The following is a 19994-nucleotide window of genomic DNA, read 5'->3' on the forward strand; positions in this document are numbered from 1 at the left end:
AGAAGTGCATAACTTATGGTTTTGGGATTAGGCTATTGCACATACTTTCAATTCAATTAATGTAATTTATAGATTCTTTACGGTGCATCTCTACCTTGCTCCCTAGTCTTTGCACAGAATCCAACAACAAATCTGGTGGCTATAAAGGATCCTCCTTAAAATACATTTACTTTGTGTTTTATTATTCCACTGGTCTTTTAATTAACCTCTATAAATTGATATCTATTTCTTTCAAGGTAGACACTTTTTTGAAAATCATGCTCAATGCTTTTCAGCAAGTAATCTCTTCTTCAGGGACTCAACTCCATCAACGGTTATCTATAATAAAAAAAAAGATTACCTTTGCCACATCAACAGTATTTTAAATATTTCTTGCAGTTTATTAATAGTCATATTTCGAGTTCAGGTACTCTCTTCTTTGCCATTACAAAATATACTACATTTCTTTGCTCATCGTATGTGTGTTGAAGTACCTTATTTTCTTGATGCAGGGCAGAATAACGTGCGGGCTGGCAGCAGTGGGTATAAGGTTAAGCTGATTCCAGAGGATGATTCATAGTTATTAGTGTTATATGTGGATAATATAAAGCACCTTCTACATTTTCCATATAACCTCAGACAAAATGAGCAAAGCTTTTCAGGCAATATAGGAATGTGTAGGTTCGAAAAAAGGGAAATCATTACTCCTTTTGTAAGCATATAAAGATAGGGGAAAAGGAATCCAAATAATGAGTCATTATGTCAAAGTACGCCAAAATCAATGATAAATTATTCAATAGTATTTAATACGATATGTAGACTCTTCAGGGTTAATTAGGATGGTGGTAGGAAAGTTTCCGACCGTTGGCCAGAGGCTTTCCGACTGACATCCCTGGTTTGACTTCTGAGCACCGTACTACAATTACGGTGGTCGGAATCCAAACCGGCTGGTCAGTTCAGCTGACCAGTCGGAAGGGCCTCATAATCCCATGAGGAAGGCTTTTCCGCCTTTCGGGATTATGATGGCACTTTCCAAGAGTAGATCTACTTCGGCCTATCCAACATGGATTTTCTGTAGGAAAGGGAATTTTGGGGCTGTTAGCAGGGCCCCCTCCCCCCACTGGGACCTCCAGTTGGGGGCTTGGGGGGCATCTGTGGTGCCCCCTGTAAATCCCTGCACCTTGAGGCAGGTACAGTGAGTTGCCTACTACACGGTGCAGGGATTTACACATGCTCCCATTTCTCTATGGGGGCTGGTGCTACGGCCGGTTTATACCTGCAGACCAAGCTCCCATAGAGAAATGGGAGTATGCAACTGCACCATGTGCAGTTGCATACTCCCACTTCACCATGTGTGGTCACATTGTAATTGCGGTGTCGAACCACTGACCAGAGGTCGGTCGGTCCTGAGATTGCAACAGTGTCGGGCAGGAGTGAGTTTGCCTGGCATCGTAATCATACCCTCCATGTCTTGGCTCCAATTGTTTTTCTATTTCTCTTGTCTAGATGTTGGCCACAAATCACATAATGCCACCATCTTCTTAACCGACTGAAACACAGGCCAAAAAAACCTAAAGTTTTACATTTTATGTACATTTTGTAAACATGTGACCCAATTATGTGGGTGAACCCCGGCAAAAAGCTTAGATGAAGCACTGTGGATTTGCTGATTAATTCTATGTACAATTACACTCATTGGGAGGAACATATTTCAGACAGCCTAACACTCCACCACCTTCCTTCCTGTACTAAGACTCCTAGAGCTCCTGAATAAAACTGAAAAAGCATTTAATGGGCTCTATTCACTGAACCCCCATTTCATGGTCCAGGGCTCCTCTCCAAAAGATCATCAATAGTCATCAATAGTTAGCCCTTTTGCTCTCTTGTTCTCCCCACCCCTTCTACCTCCTCACCTTTCCTCTGGCTTCTCTACTTACTGCCATTGGGGGAAGGATATCCACTGAATCTTATAGCTATCTTTAAGAATGTTTGCCCTTTTCCTACTTTCTGCCATCAGCCCCTTTGCTGTGCAACTTGATCCATGCCCATTAAGGTTTTTGCACATTTAGTACATATTTTATAATAGCAATATTTTATAATACCACTCCAATCTGACCTTACACTTGCATTTCTCCTCCGTGCCACTCTATATTCTTTCATCCTCAGCCTGTTCCATCAACCTCTTCCCCTGTTTCTCTTCCAATTTAGGAAATGGTAACAATTGTAAACGGACTTCTGTACCCCCTTTCCCTTGTTTGGGAAAAAAACCCAATTTCTAGTGTAAAGGCATGTGCAAACATTATTACAATTACTTTTAGTGGATAACTTTTAAGACAGTGGAAAAAAATTATTTTGCACCTTTGGCTTACTGTCTGGTCCCAGTATCCGTATGATGTAAAGTGCAAATGTTTTATGATAATCAAGAGAGTTTAATCATAAGTGCATTTTGCCAACATGAGCTTTCACTGAGTTGGGGATATCTCAGCCTTCATTCATCTGATGGTTTTTACTAAAACTTGCTATATTTCCATTTTGCCTGAAATTGAACCTTATAGAACCTATTAAATATTAGGAGACATACCGACAAAGCACACCTTAAAGAGGGCTAAATACCAACTAATGGTGGAAGGAGGACCTTCCTTGTAATTTGACGCTGGTAATTATACATTTCATTAAGCATCAGAAATTTAGAAGATGTGTTTTGGGATTTCAACATCTGTAGCTTTGAAGGCATCTTATGGTTCCACAAATAGAAACACATTTGTGGTTTTAGTAGCAAAATCTGAATGGCTGGCTCTTTCAGCAGTTTTAGCTATAGCACTTAGCTTTAGGTCAGAAAATACAGGGAAAATAATTTCAATTGTTGGTGCAGCGAAAGAGAACTGAAGCAGAGAAGGTCCAGCACTTTGTTCAGAGGGGGTCATTATTCAGCCATTCGTTTTAGGTCTGCATAAGCAGCGCGCATGCGCTGCTTAGGCAAAAGACCTTTAGCAATCGCTTCAGCTTTTCAGCCAAAAACGTGCACAATGTTCCATTGCCTTCAATGGCATCGCATGCACGTTTGGCTATTCCCTTGCGGGAGCGAGCTTTGACAAATGGTTCCTACTCGCTCCCGCAAGGGAACCCGGCGCAGGCCCCTTTCTCGCTCCTTGCTGCCGGGCGAGGAGCGTGTTTTTTATTATTTTTTATTTATGGTAAATTCGAACTGGCTTTATTCGCAGCCGTGAGCAGAATTTTTAAAGTGCTCAGGGTCCTTTCAATTGTGCACATTTTAACAAAGGTTTGTGGAAGTATGACGGCATGCCGGCTGGACCACGTGATTTGAGGTGCTGCGCGTGCCACTTGTGAGCTTTGGCAGGCACCGGTCCCTCAGCTTTTGTCGTACTCTCTTCCATGTAGTTGCACTTATTAGCATGGCCTGGCAGGCGACTTTGCGTCCTTTCATTAAAGCCTCGTCGGCTCGCTCATTTTTTGGAGGCTTGTCGGTGTCTTTGTGCCTAATATTGAATCCTCGCAGACTATTATGCTCAGATAGTGCTCAGTGTTCCTAGATCCATGAAATAGTAGTTCATCCAGACCAGGTTTCTATATTGCACGCTTTTGATCCCATTTGAAAACAGGACTACAAGTCCCAGAATGCAAGGCACCAGCCATGGTGAAGCTACGCATGCATGTGCAGTCTACGCTCATTCCGAGGACCTTTCTAACGTTGTTGCGCCCTTTACTAGTGCTTGGACCTTCTCAAACGTCCTTTGTAAGTCCTTGTGGCATCTTCTTTGACAGGCTGCCTGGCATGTAATATACACGGCATGCGCCTATGGGTAAAGTTCCCTTCTGACCCAATCTCGCCAAGGAAGTCATGAGAGTCCTCGATGTTTCATTTGAAAGCAGATTTTTCAGGGCTTCCGTTCAAGTCGCGCAACTAAAATGAACCTGGACTACAGTTCCCAGAATTCTTTAGCTTGTGAAAAGAAAAGCATTGTAGTACCTTACAGCCTCGTTAGTGAAGACGCCATGCGGCATCCTACAGCCCTGGGAAGCGTGCTCTATAAATTAAGCCATTGACTGGCATGCCCACTTCATATGGAGTTACCTCCTGGGTGCTGCTCGGGAAATGGGTTCTCCTATCCCAGCTGAGGAAGGGTAAACGGAGATGTAAGGGGTGTGCTGTGCACCAGTTCCTGACACTGCTCTTTTTCCTTGATTTCGGCGGCTTCTGCTCCACGGCACTAAGACCGGATCCCTGGGGCCGGGCGCAGCTCCTTTCTCCTTGAATTCATCGCCCGGGCTTCGGAGCGCACTGCCGCGGACACACCGCTTTATTAGTCTAGATTTGAGCCCTGCATGCTCGCTGGTGCCGCCAATGCACCACACGCACACACAGCTTCATTTCCTAACGTAGAGCACTAGTGAGGTCCAGCCAGGGCGGCTGACACACAGATCCTTTCTCCCGAATGTCCACTACAAGCGCTCGGTCTGCGCAGTGAGCCAGGAGTGCTTGACAGTTCTTCCTCCAACCTCTGGAACGATACTAGGACACCAGATCCCCAAATGCAATATAGTACGATGAGATACCATACCATGCATTAAGATAACATGTTTTATTGCAATAACTAAAGATACTCGAGCTAGCATAGACGCAAATTACAGAATATTTCTTTCACATATTCTAGACCTCTCATGTTTCCTGGGTACAACATTCATGTGAGAGTCAGTCAGGTGTGGTCTTTGCCTTATGTTCTGGGACTTGTAGTCCTGTTTAACAGAACAACAAATACTAAAAGACAAAGCAAAACACCTGGACTGGATGCAAGAATGTAGTGAGATAAATATAATATGCCCGCTTTTAACTCTATGCCAAAAGACAGTGACGTGAGCCATCCTTCCTTCTTTTCATCCACCAATCACACCTTCACACATCCACCAATCCTGTTAATCTGTGCACCTCTTCATCATCCTTTCTCTCCTCCCACTTCTTCATCTCTTATTCTCCCCTTCCATCCTTACTTCTATGCATCAATCAACCCATCATCATCCTTATTTTGCTCACCTAAACATCAACCTTACTTCTCACCTGAATCCATCATCCTTACTTCAGTTCACATTTCTTCCACGATTCTAACCCCTCCACCCATTATTCAGCCGCCACCTCTCATCCATCCATCCATCCTCTCTCATTGCATTTGTTCTTCCTTCCACGGCTCCATCATGCCTTTTCCGCCAGTGTCTCTAAAAAAAATAATCTAATTTAGCACACACTCAATTAAAACAAGGATTGGCATAGCCAATAGGTCTTGCCTTTGGGACCTTACGATTGTTTAGCCATGCAACATTTGATGTTGTTGCACCAAGGATATTGTGCTGCATAAATAAATACTTATAAGGACCCAAAGGCAAAACCTATTGGCTATGCCAATGCTTGTTGCTTTTCTATCCAGGGAAGGCCATTTTCTGATCCGCATCCAATAGGGTATTATAATGTAAGTAAAAAAGAAACAAATATCTCACCTTCTTGAGGTTCTTTATCTTTTTGTCTACATCAGGATCGCCCGTAGTTTCTGCAGCAATGGAACTGTTCTGTAAATTATGTGATTCTGATTCCAATGCCGGTTCTGGAGATAGATCAGCTTTAACTTCCTGGACCATGTAAGAAAACAATAACATTAAACCGAGATACCCAGCACAATGTTGAGCATCTTCATTAAACATATTGCAAATCAATAAAACAAAAATGATTTGCTATATAAATTGCCCTGTAGAAACAATTTCAGAATTTCATTAAATAATGAATATCTTCGATGGTGATTGAAAATAAATGGTGTAAGCCTCAAACCCCTAAGCTTCGTGGGAAAAGGAAAACAAAATAGAACTAAACACTTCATCTTAGGATCCTACCTAAAAAATCCTCTTTGGGAGTGGAAATGAAAACTAGCCACAGTACGGGATTTTGGAACCTACTCAAAGCACAGGGATTACAGTTTTTGGAATTTATGCCAGATGATTCTAAAGCAATTCCACCTTTTGCAAAATAGATTTAATCTGACACAGGTTGAGTGCTGCAGGTTAATATGGGAATTAATATGAAAGTTACCTCATTGCAATATATTTAACTGGATTTATTCACATAAATATTTCTATTGTTCTAAATATTTTGAACATAGGGAAACTTACATAATAAAAACTTGAGTAGGGGAAACCTTTTTTCATGTCACTCATAGGGGGCTATTCAGGTGCAAAACCATCTCCATAGCAATCACACTGTTGTTGGAGGGAAAGAGTATGCAATCTGAGGGACTCGACAAACAAATAGCACTAAGAAGCACAAACAGGCACTACCAAAGTGATGAACCCCCTCACTTTAGCGGGTCTGAAAGCTAACCAATCCGAGAATAGATCCCCTCTTCATCAAAAAGAGCACTTTTTGAAAAATCAAACCGCAATGTGTTTTTATCCTTACTCCCAAAAAGTAAAGGAAAGATTCACTTTTAAGAATGAACAGAAGAAACGGTTTCTAGTATTTCTTCTCGTTTAGACTTGGTTTTGACGAGGAAGCACCAAGTTGATTTGAAGATATGTGCTCGTTTTGTCACAGCAGGTGTCGGTGGATGACAGCCTATTGTAAAAGAAATTATTTCCAAGTATATTTACCTTTTCAAAGACTAATTTAAGATGTATGATGGGTTTTCCAAAATTGCACTGATAAGTAATTTGACTCCTGTTGGGCATAAATTCGGTAGCATGCCTCTGAGTATTGATTTTCTGCTTTAATGGTTCAAATGTACAAGGATGGTCTAACTGAACCAGATAATTCCATTTTCTGATTTGTTGTAATAGTTGCTATGAAAAAAATGTGTGTTAGGTCTTGCAGCTGTCTTGTGCAGATGAACACAAAAATACTGATCTATTTGCCACATGAACTGGTTTGTTGTAGGACGTTATTCGACAAAAGAGAGAGAAACATGTAGCTTGACTTTGGGCCATAGACTGCTTGAAGATGTTTGTATAGGCCAAACTAAGCTCACAAGCTGAGCATGCATCAAGCACAAGCCCTTGGTGCATCCATTAGACTAAGATGGTACAAGAAAAACGTAGACCGGACTTATGAGGTCGACATATAAACTGAGTGAACATGGTTTTACTTCAGAGAATATTGCAGGTTTTGATGGTTGGCAAGGTTTATCCTCCGGGGAACAAGATTGTGCCAACAAAATGGTTTTGCATTTGTCACCCCGAGTGGGATGGGTATGCTCAGACGTGAGTCCCATGCTCTCCACACCACTGGAGTCAAGCTATCCTGGCTGAAGAAGGCTGATAGCCAGAAACCGGTCCTAGGATACTTGATTCCGGTCCAGGAAAGACATGGCTTGGCAGTTCGGGCTGGACTGTTCCCATGAGGCTCAGGGTCAAGGCTGATTTGCATATGGCCAGGTCTGAACTGGGGTGGTGTGGAGTGCAAAAAAAACGATGGATTTAGGCCCAGATCTCTGTACTGTGGTGAATGTATGACATTGTTCTGCATTCTGTCCATCAACTGTTGGTTTTGCATTTGTCACCACGGGTGGGATGGGTATGCTCAGACGTGAGTCCCATGCTCTCCACACCACTGGAGTCCAGCTATCCTGGCTGAAGACGACTGATAGCCAGAAACCAGTCCTAGGATGCTTGATTCCGGTCCAGGAAAGACATGGCTTGGCAGTTCGGGTTGGACTGTTCCCATGAGGCACAGGGTCAAGGCTGATTTGCATATGGCCATGTCTGAACTGGGGTGGAGTGCAAAAAACGATGGATTTAGGCCCAGATCTCTGTACTGGGGTGAATGTATGACATTGTTCTGCATTCTGTTAATCAACTGTTGGTTATGAATTTGTCACCCCGAGTGGGATGGGTATGCTCAGACGTGAGTCCTATGCTCTCCACACCACTGGAGTCAAGCTATCCTGGCTGAAGACGACTGATAGCCAGAAACCGGTACTAGGAAGCTTGAGTCCGGTCTAGGAAAGACATGGCTTGGCAGTTCGGGCTGGACTGTTCCCATGAGGCACAGGGTCAAGGCTGATTGGCATATGGTCATGTCTGAACTGGGGTGGTGTGGAGTGCAAAAGAACGATGGATTTAGGCCCAGATCTATGTACTGGGGTGAATGTATGACATTGTTCTGCATTCTGTCCATCAACTGTTGGTTTTGCATTTGTCACCCCGAGTGGGATGGGTATGCTCAGACGTGAGTTCCATGCTCTCCACACCACTGGAGTCAACCTATCTGGGTTGAAGACGGTTGATAGCCAGAAACCGGTCCTAGGATGCTGGATTCCGGTCCAGGAATGACCTGGCTTGGCAGTTCGGGCTGGACTGTTCCCATGAGGCACAGGGTCAAGGCTGATTGGCATATGACCATGTCTGAACTGGGGTGGGGTGGTGTGGAGTGCAAAAAAAACAATGGATTTAGGCCCAGATCTCTGTACTGGGGTGAATGTATAGCATTGTTCTGCATTCTGTCCATCAACTGTTGGTTTTGCCTTTGCCAGGAAGTGGAGCATAGCCAATTTCAGTGAAACACAGGGCCACATGGTAATGACCGCTATCAACAGAAGATATATTAGTGTCCCCCAATGGATCTCATTGTGAAAGATTTGGCCAAACACAAGGCCTAATTTTTGGGAGGTCTGATCAGCAGATGACAAGCTGCTCTCGAGTCCTTTTGAGTTATCTGAAAGTTTAGGCAGATTGTTGGCAACTGATTGTCTCATATTTTTAGGAGGGCACATATGTAGCCTTTACAGAAAAATTAAACTGGCAAAATTTCTGGGAGCCATAAGAGTCAACTTTTGGCAGCATATCTAGAAGCCAACCAAAGTCAATTTTGGAATACTAAATATTAGATAAAGAGATTCTGGATGTTAGCAAAAGAAACGCAAGTAACAAAACACAAACAAAACTACAGCCTCCTTTAGTAAAGGAAATCCCATTCAGTTAGTAGAAGGAGGCAAGGGCAGCTACAGATGGTCGCCTGTTGCACTTCCCAGCCACCAAATATACAATATTTGAAAATTCTACCCTTTTATGAATGCATCAGTTTTCTTAATATATGGATCATTGTGCTTTTGTATGAAAGAATTGTTAACGGACCAAACTTTGGGCGGTCATTAACAATGTATCAAACACGCTAACAATTTCAGGCAATCTAGAGGACCATTATAGAAGCTGTATCAGAAAATAGTTAAACAGGTTAAAATGGGCATCTCCAACGCCTCTAGATGCTGCTCCATCTATGCTTTCAGAGCGTAGGACTTCAACATTATGCAAAGTGTGATTTAAATAGTTTCTTTACTGTCGTCATGCTACTGCGATGCATGAGGGATCTAGTTTTCTCAGTAGTCTCCATCATTACTCTTGTACCTTATACTTTCTGGATAAATTCCTAGCTTGCCATTGAACTCAATTGAAGTTTCTGGATTAAACTAATTGCCTGCCTATACAACATTCTGTAGGTAACAATTTGGGCCGTCAGGCATTTTCCTCTGCCACCATGATCGTTTTTTTTTTTTACTTACTATACTTATATTTTTTTTTTTTGGACCAGGTGACTTCAAGATTTAGGCGAGAGTTCTCCCCTTTTCATTTCTAGTCTGTCACTGCATGCACACCTTCACGTGTTTTTTACTCCTTGAAATAGGCTAGATTTCATACTATCATGAATGTTCATATTCTTTTTATCTTGTACATACCTATTGAACTGACCTCTCATTTACCCTTGATATGACCTTGGCTACAACCAATACTCAATGATGACTAGTTCTGGATTTTAACTCCTTTTTCCCCCTTTGTGCAGTTCCGTGCTCAATACTTTCTTGTCCTGATAATGCCCTGCCAAATTATGAGGTCCCCAGCTGGAAAAGACTTTTCTTTGACTTAACATTTAGGAATAATCAGGAACTTTTATCCTCTTAGAAACGATTTTCTGCACATATTGTGTAAATATTATGTTCTATTCGTTCTTTTCTTTTGTGATAACCATTATTGTGCGAACAACAAGGTTTTTCGAGCATCGCGTGTTCACCTAACACACTGAGCACTCACTTTGTATATGCTGCATATTATTATGTATAAAACTGTACATTTCTTCATTAATGTTTTTCAGGTCATAATTTTGAATAAGCTTTGTGTGTAATTTTATGTATTTTTTTTATCTGCTTCATGTGTATTGCAATATATTATCCAAGCATTGTGTATTTGTTTATGCATTTTATAAAATGATACTTCTATGGACATTGTTGTATGCTTATGCTACCCCATGCAGGGCACGTTGCCTCCAGGCCCACTTTCTTACTCTTGTATTTTCCCTTAACTCTCCAATCCTCACCCACCTTTCCCTCCTCCTCATCCTCGTTTACACAGACCCAATTAATGTCTCTGGCACCAAAGGAGTCACCTCCCAGCATAAGTAGGTGCCCACTCCTTATTGAAAGGGACTTCAGGGCCAGCAGGGCGGTGTCGTCCATAAGCTACCATTTCAGCAAACATGCCTTGTGGGAGGATTATGTATTGAGTATGGTTTACTTATACAAGCGTAATTCAAGTTAGGGCACTAATGGGTCACACTACCTAATTTGTTTCTGTGGATGTTAACATTTGATATAATGCCAAAGAAATGTAATTGTAAAAAAAAAAAAGTATTCAAGCTCAACCGCTAAAACACTAAACTAAGGCTGGACTTTTAAGCTTCAAGCTAAATATACTTGATTACGTTTATTTGTTGTTTAACTGTTCAGACAAAAGGCATCTTAGATGATTAACATAGGTACTCGCTATTAAAAACTATAAGACTGATTATTATTTCTTGTAGTGCTTTGTATAAGGTTGCAGGCTAACATGCTTGTTTAATAATTTGGGGCTAAAGTAACTTCTCTTTTATTTGATTATGGACTACAAACATAAAGGACTAAGACGAAAGACTGACATAAGAAGATACAGACTTTTTTTTTTTTTTTTACAAGTTAACATGTTTTGTCAGATAATAGGCTTGTCGGTGAATATGGTAAAATAATTTCTAGCAGCGTTTGGCTCTTGAGGGATTTGGATAAGAGATCAAGTTAAGTCTTGTGCTGTATTGGAGCCCTTTCTTGAAGTTTTGCATTAGGAAGGGACCTTGTGACACAGCAGTGTTTAACACACATCTAATTTGCTAATGCCTGAGGAAATTGCAATGCTTTAATAGATCACTGTGTAGTGTGACATATTCAAAAATATAGTGGACACCTCTGTGCACTTTTTTCAGAATAACAAAAATAAGTATCCATTTATTTAGTTGACTGCTTAGGTCGAGTACATAATTCAAGGTCTGAAATGCAACAATTTACAGCACAACTTACAAGTAAGCTGTCAAATAATTAATTGGTTTTACAATGAGTCTAGAGATGGCATTATTAATGTACAGGCTACTTACCATCAATAACGCCTTACCTGCTAGAGACCATCTAGCTGTAGATTTCTGACCTTAGAATATCCCCAGGAGTCAGATTGGATTCGGAAAATCATGAGCTGTACTCCTGCACACCTGTAGGTGGTTTCTAACAGCTATGCAAGCGTTGCAGTCATCGCCTGTGCTGGATGTGGCGTGCGCAGGTCTCAGCAGTGCTCAATTTGTAAATAAAAAAATAAAAAAAGAGCCAGGGCTCTTGTCAGGAGGCCACTGCAGCGTGCTCCATACATTTCTCCTGCCAGGCTGCCAATGATCGTAACAATACAACTACTAACCATCAGACTCCTACAAGTGTGGCAAATTGACTATTTCCGGCCTCCAAAGCTATAAGAATTACCTGAGAGGCAGGTAATAGTAATTTTTTACGTAAAATGATTTAATAATTTACTGCTGTTGTGGGCACCTCTAAATTAGCCAGGTAGCACCACCTTGTGGCAGATAGTCACAAGCGGCAGTGTTGAAAATGAAGTGCTGGTGCCGAGTACCAGCTCAAATTAGGTACTGCATAGGCGTAACCCCAGCGCAATGACATCAGTTTCTCATGTTACTATTTCTGCACCAGAGCATTGAGCCAGGGCAGATGGCTGATTGAACAGTGGCAGACTGTAAGGGCCTACAAGGACCTTTTTAGGGGGGAAAATCCCGTTTGCAGAATTTGAAGGGTCGGTAAGGGATCTGCTTCTAGACAGTCTCTACCAGATAAGGCATTACTGAAAGTAAGTAACTTGTTCATCTGGTAGATACTTCTAGCTTCAGACTCCTTACCTTAGAATAGATACCAAAACAATACCTCCCCGGGCAGGTGGGCTTGCGAACTGGCACAGATCAAGTGTCCTAGAGGACAGAATGGGCAAACTGCCTATCACAACTGACCTGTCAAGGCAGTAGTGCTTGGTGAACATGTGCAAGGATGCCTATGTAGCAGCTTGACCAAAGTTCAGAACAGGAACTACATGAGCTAATACAGTAGATGCAGCTTTGGCTCTAGTGGAATACAGCCTTATAGACGGCCATAGTGGACTATACGGGCTATTAAAGGCCTGCTCCAGCGTTAAAGGTCCTAGCTGAAGGAGCTAGCAAGTACTGGCCGGTATAGCCCAGCTACGGCGGGCTGTAATGCTATTTGAATATTCCGCTCCATTAGGGCAGAACGTTCTAATTAGTAAAACAAAGGCCTCACGGAGCCTAAGGCGGTTGAAATCCCCTCAGGCCCTGTGAGGCCTTTGTTCACAGCAACAGCTGTGAAAGGAAACATTGGAATGTTGACTCTACGGGCTTCTACTAGCCATTAGAAGCCCAGAGTACTCCATTGTCTTCAATAGAGCACTCAACATTCCAATGTTCTACTGCACCGAGTTAAGACAGGCTCTGATGAAAGGGAGTGTCTGAGAAAGAGTCCGGTGTGACTTTGGTACGCTGATTGTGAACCACATCGAATGTAGGAGGTCTGTTGCCTGAAAGTTGATGACAACCGCCATTGGTGAGCCCGCCTTCAGCTGCCAGTCGGCGAGGTAGAGAAAGACTGATACTCCCGACTCTGCAGATGTGCAGAAACCATCAACCTCATCTTTGTGAACACAGAGGGGCCCTGGGGAACAGGGCACACTAGAAACGCTCCTTTCCAACCGTGAACTGCAGGTAAAGCTGATGGGCTTGTAGAACGGAGATACAAAAATAGGCGTCCTGCAGGTCCAATGCTAGCATCCAGTCTTTCAGGGTCTAACACAGTCAGGACCTAAGCATGCTTTAGCATCTTGAATTTCTCCTTTCTCCGGAAGGATTTGAGAGGCTGCAGATCTAAGACAGGGAAGAGATGTCTCTGTCGTTCTTTGGCACCAGAAAGTAGCATGAACAGCAGCCATGACCTACTTCTAATTCCAGCACCTTATGCCAAAAGACCCTGCATTTCCTGGTGCAACAAGGAGTACTGTCATTTGTAAACCAGTCGGAAAATGGTGGCAGGAGAGGCAGGGTTTCTAGGAGAGGAAGGATGTAGTCCTGTTGGACAATTTGGAGCACCTACTTGTCCGAAATTAAGGCTTGACACTGGTCCAGCCTGTGTCTGTTCTTGCCTCCAACATGGTGCCTCTGTTGTTGCAAGGACATACTAAAGGCGTTTTTGAGGCTGCTGATGGTGTGGGTTGTGGCAGACTGAGCAGATCTCTGGCCTTGGTTCCCACAGCACTTGTGGGATTCGCGTCTGCGGCCACGAAAATGCTTGTAAGTCTATTGGGCACAGTGGCTGTGCTGGAAAGGACGCAGCTGGTATCTCCTACAGTAGCAACAGAGGAAGACCACAGATTAAGCAATGGCCCTGCCCAGTGATTCAGTCATGTTCAGCCCGCATCTGATGGTGAACTTAGCTTCACACCCGCTATCAGTGGTTGCCTCGTTCAGGATGGCTCGGGCCTCCAAGACCATAGGCAGCACTAGTGCCAACTGAGTCCCACCTAATATGGCTATATCTGCCCAAGAGACACGTGGTGTTCACATACCCCAGTATACGTCTAGTGGAAGAGAAAATCGTCTTCCTGAAGGTATACAGCCTCTTGGATTCCCTATCTGGTGGAGTGGTAGGGAACACACTGGGATTCACTTTGGAACATGAGGCTTACACCACAAGGCTCTCAAGGGGTAGGGTGCTGGGTGAGGAAAGGTAGGTGCTCAGGAGTGGGGCGGTGGACACATGTGAACGTCAGGTGCACGAGGGTGGCTGTACAGGGATTGGGACAGACCCTGAGCAGGATGACAGAGAGGGATTCATTAAAGGGCAGTATGAGTTCTGTCCGACAAACCCCCAACTGCAGCATCTCCGTCAAGACATTGGTCTTCCCTTCCATGGTGGGTACAGGAGATCAAGGACCTCAGCCACCGTTCTTCACCACTATAGCAAAGGATACCCCTTTCTCTGTAGACACACTAAGAGGAGAAACCAGGCCAGTGTCTGGTGAGGTGCCTTGGATCCGGCCCTTGTCAGATCCTCATATCAATTATCTTCATCCAATTGGGACAAAGGGTATTTATGGGGATCAGGATAGCAGTAAGGATCCCCAGATCTACGCCTGCCAAAATCCCCACAGGGCCTGTCAAAGAAAGGAGGTTGTTGGGAGTAAGATTGGCACTGGTGTGGTGCTGGTCCGGCTCTATATCAGAGCTGGGAATGACTATGGGCACAGTACAGCACGTTTGGCGGGGTCAGGAAAAACGCCATGGGGCCAAACGCCAGCAAAGGTCATAGGTTCGCACAAGGAGTCGGCACAAATATAGAAGGCGTGACTGGCGCAGAAGGTGAACCCGCCGGGTAACTCCCGGATCCATAGGGCCCGAATGTCCTCCAGAGGGTTAAGGCTGCTCAAATATGAGGAGCATGGCCTCATACAACTCTCTGAGGTGGGCAGGGGTTGCTCCGGCTCCAGGAAATTCAAGGAGGTACAAATAAGACCCAGGCTCAAGCACCACAGATGGGAGTGTGGGAGCAGTGCCTCCACTTGCAGCGTCGTTCCCGCATCTAGTCTGATGACCTGGACCAGTGCAGCAAAGTCTAAAAGCATTTAGACTTTTTGGAGTTCTTAGATTTGTGGGACTTAACCGAAGATGACTCCGACCGTGACGATGACCAAAAGGAACCACTACAAGTGGGGCTTGGAATCTTCCACGTGATCGGAAGCTGGAGTGGTGCGGAGCTTCCTATGTTGGTCCACCAGAAACTTTGTCTCCCGCTCCAGATGGGGGTCCATCACGTACATTTGCCTGTGACAGGCCCTGCTTGGTTTAAAACCCTCTGGCTTCTTAGGGGCATCACTAGCACACTGGAAGCATAATGCTAATAAAAAAAAAAAAGTCAACAAGCGTATCTAACAATAGGCCTCAAATGAACTGCAGTAGCTCTTTTGGATCTGTGCTGCAGGTGTGGAAAGAATGGAACGGATGTTAGCACGCTGGGGTGGCGCCTGTACAGGCACTGCTCAAGTCAAATCCAGCGTGAAAAACACCGGTCTGATGCCACCTACCAGCGTGCAGTGGTATTGATTTTCCAGATAAGGCCTGAAGCCTAGGGGATATTCTAAGTTAAGGAATCTGCAGCTAGAAATTGCTAGCAGATATTCCAGTACTTTTGTGATGTGCCCAAGTCAAATTCTTCCTTCTTAGGAGTGTTTGAGGTATTTTGCTGCTGCAAAAAACCTTGAATAAAATGTATATAGCATGTTCGTTCAACATATATAGCGTGTTCCTTCACAGCACCATCAACTTATTTTCCACCACAGATCTTGTAGGCTTACACATCATGCAATAGAACTATTCCTGCGGCTACACAGAATTTACAGGCTCAGTTCTCAAATAGTAGAACCATTTTTGAGCTTAGTTTACTGGCTCATAATCACTTAGCAGATGCATCCATAAGGTTATACTTTTTTCACATGCTCAGGTTCCTGCTGCGCTGTCTCTCAGACTACACAGACATTAAAGGCACACGCCTTCCAAAGCAGAGCTATCCCATGTAACACTGATGTTATAGGCTTAGTCCTTAAACTGCAGTGATTCTTGGGGTTAAACATCTATTAATAGACACAGGTTTCAGAGACAAAAGAGGTCTGCAGTGAGGTGAGCACACACCTGTGCAGAGGATTTTTAGTGCGCCAATCTAACAACTACAGGCTAATATCAGGGAATTACAGACCTCACAATCAGGGCTCCCTGTCACCCATCAGCAACCCATTCCTTTTTACTTTACACCTGAGGTTATGTTTTATATCTGCTAAGTGCAGTTTGCCATTAATATGATCTTTTAACACTGTCAGCAGTCGGGAAACAACTTGGCATCTGATTATGGGGATTTCACTGTAGACCACAACCCTCCCGCCATATCAACTGACCCAAATCAAGCAGCCATCAATCTCGCACAGTGGATCACCCACTGCGCTAACGAACTAGCACCCTTGAAAAACCATCCCAACAAGCCAGGAAGCAAAAAAGCCTCCTGGTTGAACGACGACCTCAAGAACTCCAAAAAAAAACTGCCGCACCCTCGAGAAAGCCTGGCTAAGAAACCCAACCACAGACAACATGACCGCCCTCAAGAACGCCACCCGCAAACACCACCAGCTGATCCGCACCACCAAGAAATCAGCATTCAAGTATCGACTAGACAACAGCGTCCACAACAGCAAGGAACTCTTCAGCATTGTCAAAGAGCTCACCAATCCCAGCGCCGGCAACAACGACATCACTCCCTCTCAAGACCTCTGCAACTCTCTAGCCTCGTACTTCCACAGCAAGATCGCAGACATTCATAACAGCTTCGGCGACCAATCCACTCCTCTCACCACTGAACCGAAACCCCTCACCACCACTCTTCACGCCTGGACCCCGATCAGCACTGAATACACCATCCGCTTGATGAGCTCCATCCACTCCGGATCGCCAACCGACCCATGCCCCCATCACATCTTCAACAATGCCGACTCAGTCATCGCACCACATCTCCGGGACATCATCAACTGCTCCTTCAACACCGCTACCTTCCCGGAAAGCTGGAAACATGCCGAACTCAGCGCCCTCCTGAAGAAACCTACAGCAGACCCCACCGAACTTAAGAACTACCGCCCCATCTCGCTCCTCCCGTTCCCCGCCAAAGTCATAGAGAAGACCGTCAACAATCAGCTCGCCGCCTTCCTCGAGTCTAACTATTCCCTCGACCCCTCACAGTCCGGCTTCCGAGCCAACCACAGCACCGAGACCGCCCTCATCGCAGCCACAGACGACATCCGGACTCTGCTCGACAACGGGGAAACAGCGGCCCTCATCCTCCTGGACCTCTCTGCAGCGTTCGACACGGTCTGCCACTGCACCCTTGTACAACGCCTCAGGGACGTCGGGATACAAGATAAGGCATTGGATTGCATCATCTCGTTCCTCGCCGGAAGAACCCAGAGAGTCCGCCTCCCCCCTTTCAGATCAGAGGCCACCGAAGTCATATGCGGCGTTCCACAAGGATCATCGCTCAGCCCCACCCTCTTCAACGTCTACATGAGCCCCCTCGCATCCATCGCACGCCAACACAACCTCAACATCATCTCCTACGCAGACGACACCCAGCTGATCCTCTCCCTCACCAAAGACCCAACCCCTGCCAAAACAATCCTACACGAAGGGATGAAAGACGTAGCCGAGTGGATGAAGAACAGCCGCCTTAAACTGAACTCAGACAAGACGGAAGTCCTCATCCTAGGATCATCCCCCTCTGCCTGGGACGACTCATGGTGGCCCCCGGCCCTAGGCAGTGCACCCAAACCAACGGACCATGCTCGCAACTTGGGATTCATCCTAGACTCCTCCCTCTCGATGACCAGACAAGTCAACGCCGTCTCATCATCATGTTTTAACATCCTACGCATGCTCCGAAAGATCTTCCGATGGATCCCCACCGAAACAAGGAAGACGGTCACCCAAGCACTTGTCACCAGCCGACTGGACTACGGAAACACCCTCTACGCCGGAACCACAGCCAAATTGCAGAAAAGACTTCAACGCATTCAGAACACCTCCGCTCGACTCATCGTAGACTTACCTCGCCACAACCACATATCCGGTCACCTGAGAGACATGAACTGGCTCCCCGTCAACAAGAGAATCACGTTCCGTCACCTCACCCACGCACACAAGGCAGTCCACGACCTAGGACCCAGATACCTCAACACTCGCCTGACCTTTTACACCCCCACTCGCCAACTACGATTGTCCAACCAAGCCCTCGCAGCGATTCCACGCATCCGAAGAGCCACCATGGGAGGAAGATCCTTCTCCTACTTGGCGGCCAAGACCTGGAACTCCCTCCCCACCCACCTCCGTCTTACACAGAACCACCTCTCCTTCAGAAAGCAACTCAAAACCTGGCTGTTCGATCAGTAGCGAACTCCTCTGCCTTAAGCGCCTTGAGACCCTCTGTGTGAGTAGCGCGCTTTACAAATCTTGACTTGACTTGATCTTTGATGATTTGTTGGTGTTGTTTTCTGGTCTACCTCTGTTCAGGGGAGGAGTCAGGTGAATGCTATGACCAATGGGCGGTGGGGTATAACTTTGATGTAGCATAGGTCTGATGGAGGTACTATACCCTTTAACCAGTGATCACTGATGGGGAAGTCTGGGTGTTATTGGCAGTGTGGCATATTTCAGCTTTGGCCTAAGTGTGATGCGCAGTTTAATGTGCTCTGCTGGATTTTGTTTGTGCCTGGTTTATTGGGGTGGCAAGTACTGTCAGCTGCAATGTTTAGGCTGGCTATAGCATATCTGCCCTTTGTTGGAGGTATGCAGGATGTTCTTTCCAATGGTGGTGAGTATTTCGAATCAGTGAGTTGCATGAAGACATTTACTCCACACAAACCTAGAAAAAAGGTATAACAGCATAGCATGCACATCTTTACACCGAAAGAGGTTAATTACAGTAAGTCAGGTCATTACTCAAGATGGTGACAAGAACACAGGTTATGAAACCTATTACATGCATGATCCTGCCTAGAAGTTGCATATTTACTCTAAATGAGAAATATAGAAACTGGTACAGCAATCACAGCTGGTGATACAAGCAGAACGTATGCTTTCTTTAAAAGGGACACATTTTACCAACTTTACCTCGGCTGAGAGAACCAAATGTTAAGCAGGACAGGTGCTTGAAGCCCTAATCACTCACCTGGATGTTAATCTCACATCGAGGAGCACAGTTTCATAGTGCAGTCTTACGACAGCCCCAGTGATTATAACAGTCTTGCTTAGAGAAGCTGACGGGAGGTTAACACCTTTTCTGTTAAAACTATTTCTACTGTTATCTGGTTCCTTACATCTGAGCCCCCTCATGTACCCAATTTGCATGCCTAATTCAATCTCTGGTGATTTCCTCTATTCTAGATGAAATACATTATTGTCCAATTTAGTTGCAATCAGTTTACTGATCATAAAAAGATAGATGGTTGTAAAACAATTTAAACATGTGACCTTCATTTTGTCCACAAATTAGAACACTAGGAACATGAACCCACTTAAACTATCTTACTAGCTTTTACTACTCACAATGTTTATCCACTGGTAAGAGCGAAGGGGCTGAATCACCTCCTGCAGAGAACTATCTATACTCAAACATCCACGGCAGTAAGATTTGTATGAGAGCTCAACTAGTTAAAGCACTTGCTGCAAAAGTCTGTGTAGAATCTGCTGGTCACATGTTTGACTCATAAAAAAGCAGGGATTCTAGGATAACCATCAAGTCTAAGTTCATATACTGGTAAAGAAAATAAGTACATTATGTGCCAAATGCAAACCAATCTGCATGTTACCTACAAGATACAAGACTGAAGCCTTACAGGAATCACTCAAACTTTAGATTTTTCCCAAGTTCACAAACTTAGCGCCAGTGAGCGGTGCAGTTTATTTTTCATTATTAAGTGGGAAAACTCCTTGCATTGTGGCTCCTTAAATGGTTGTTATAAGTATAAACATACAAACATTCCAACATTCCAACATTCATACTATATACTGCATGTCG

General features: G+C 44.5%; 1 protein-coding gene across 1 annotated transcript in view; it reads right to left on the reverse strand.

Annotated features, from left to right (window-relative positions):
* The window catches only part of EIF2A (eukaryotic translation initiation factor 2A), a 288313-nt gene that overhangs the window by 17644 nt on the left and 250675 nt on the right, over nucleotides 1-19994 (reverse strand). The window contains exon 12 of the mRNA XM_086944079.1: nucleotides 5488-5616. Within this exon, the coding sequence (XP_086800205.1) occupies nucleotides 5488-5616 (129 nt within the window). The remainder of the gene's footprint in view (nucleotides 1-5487; nucleotides 5617-19994) is intronic.

This window comes from Lissotriton vulgaris, chromosome 11, assembly GCF_964263255.1.
Source record: "Lissotriton vulgaris chromosome 11, aLisVul1.2, whole genome shotgun sequence".
NCBI classification, from domain to species: domain Eukaryota; kingdom Metazoa; phylum Chordata; class Amphibia; order Caudata; family Salamandridae; genus Lissotriton; species Lissotriton vulgaris.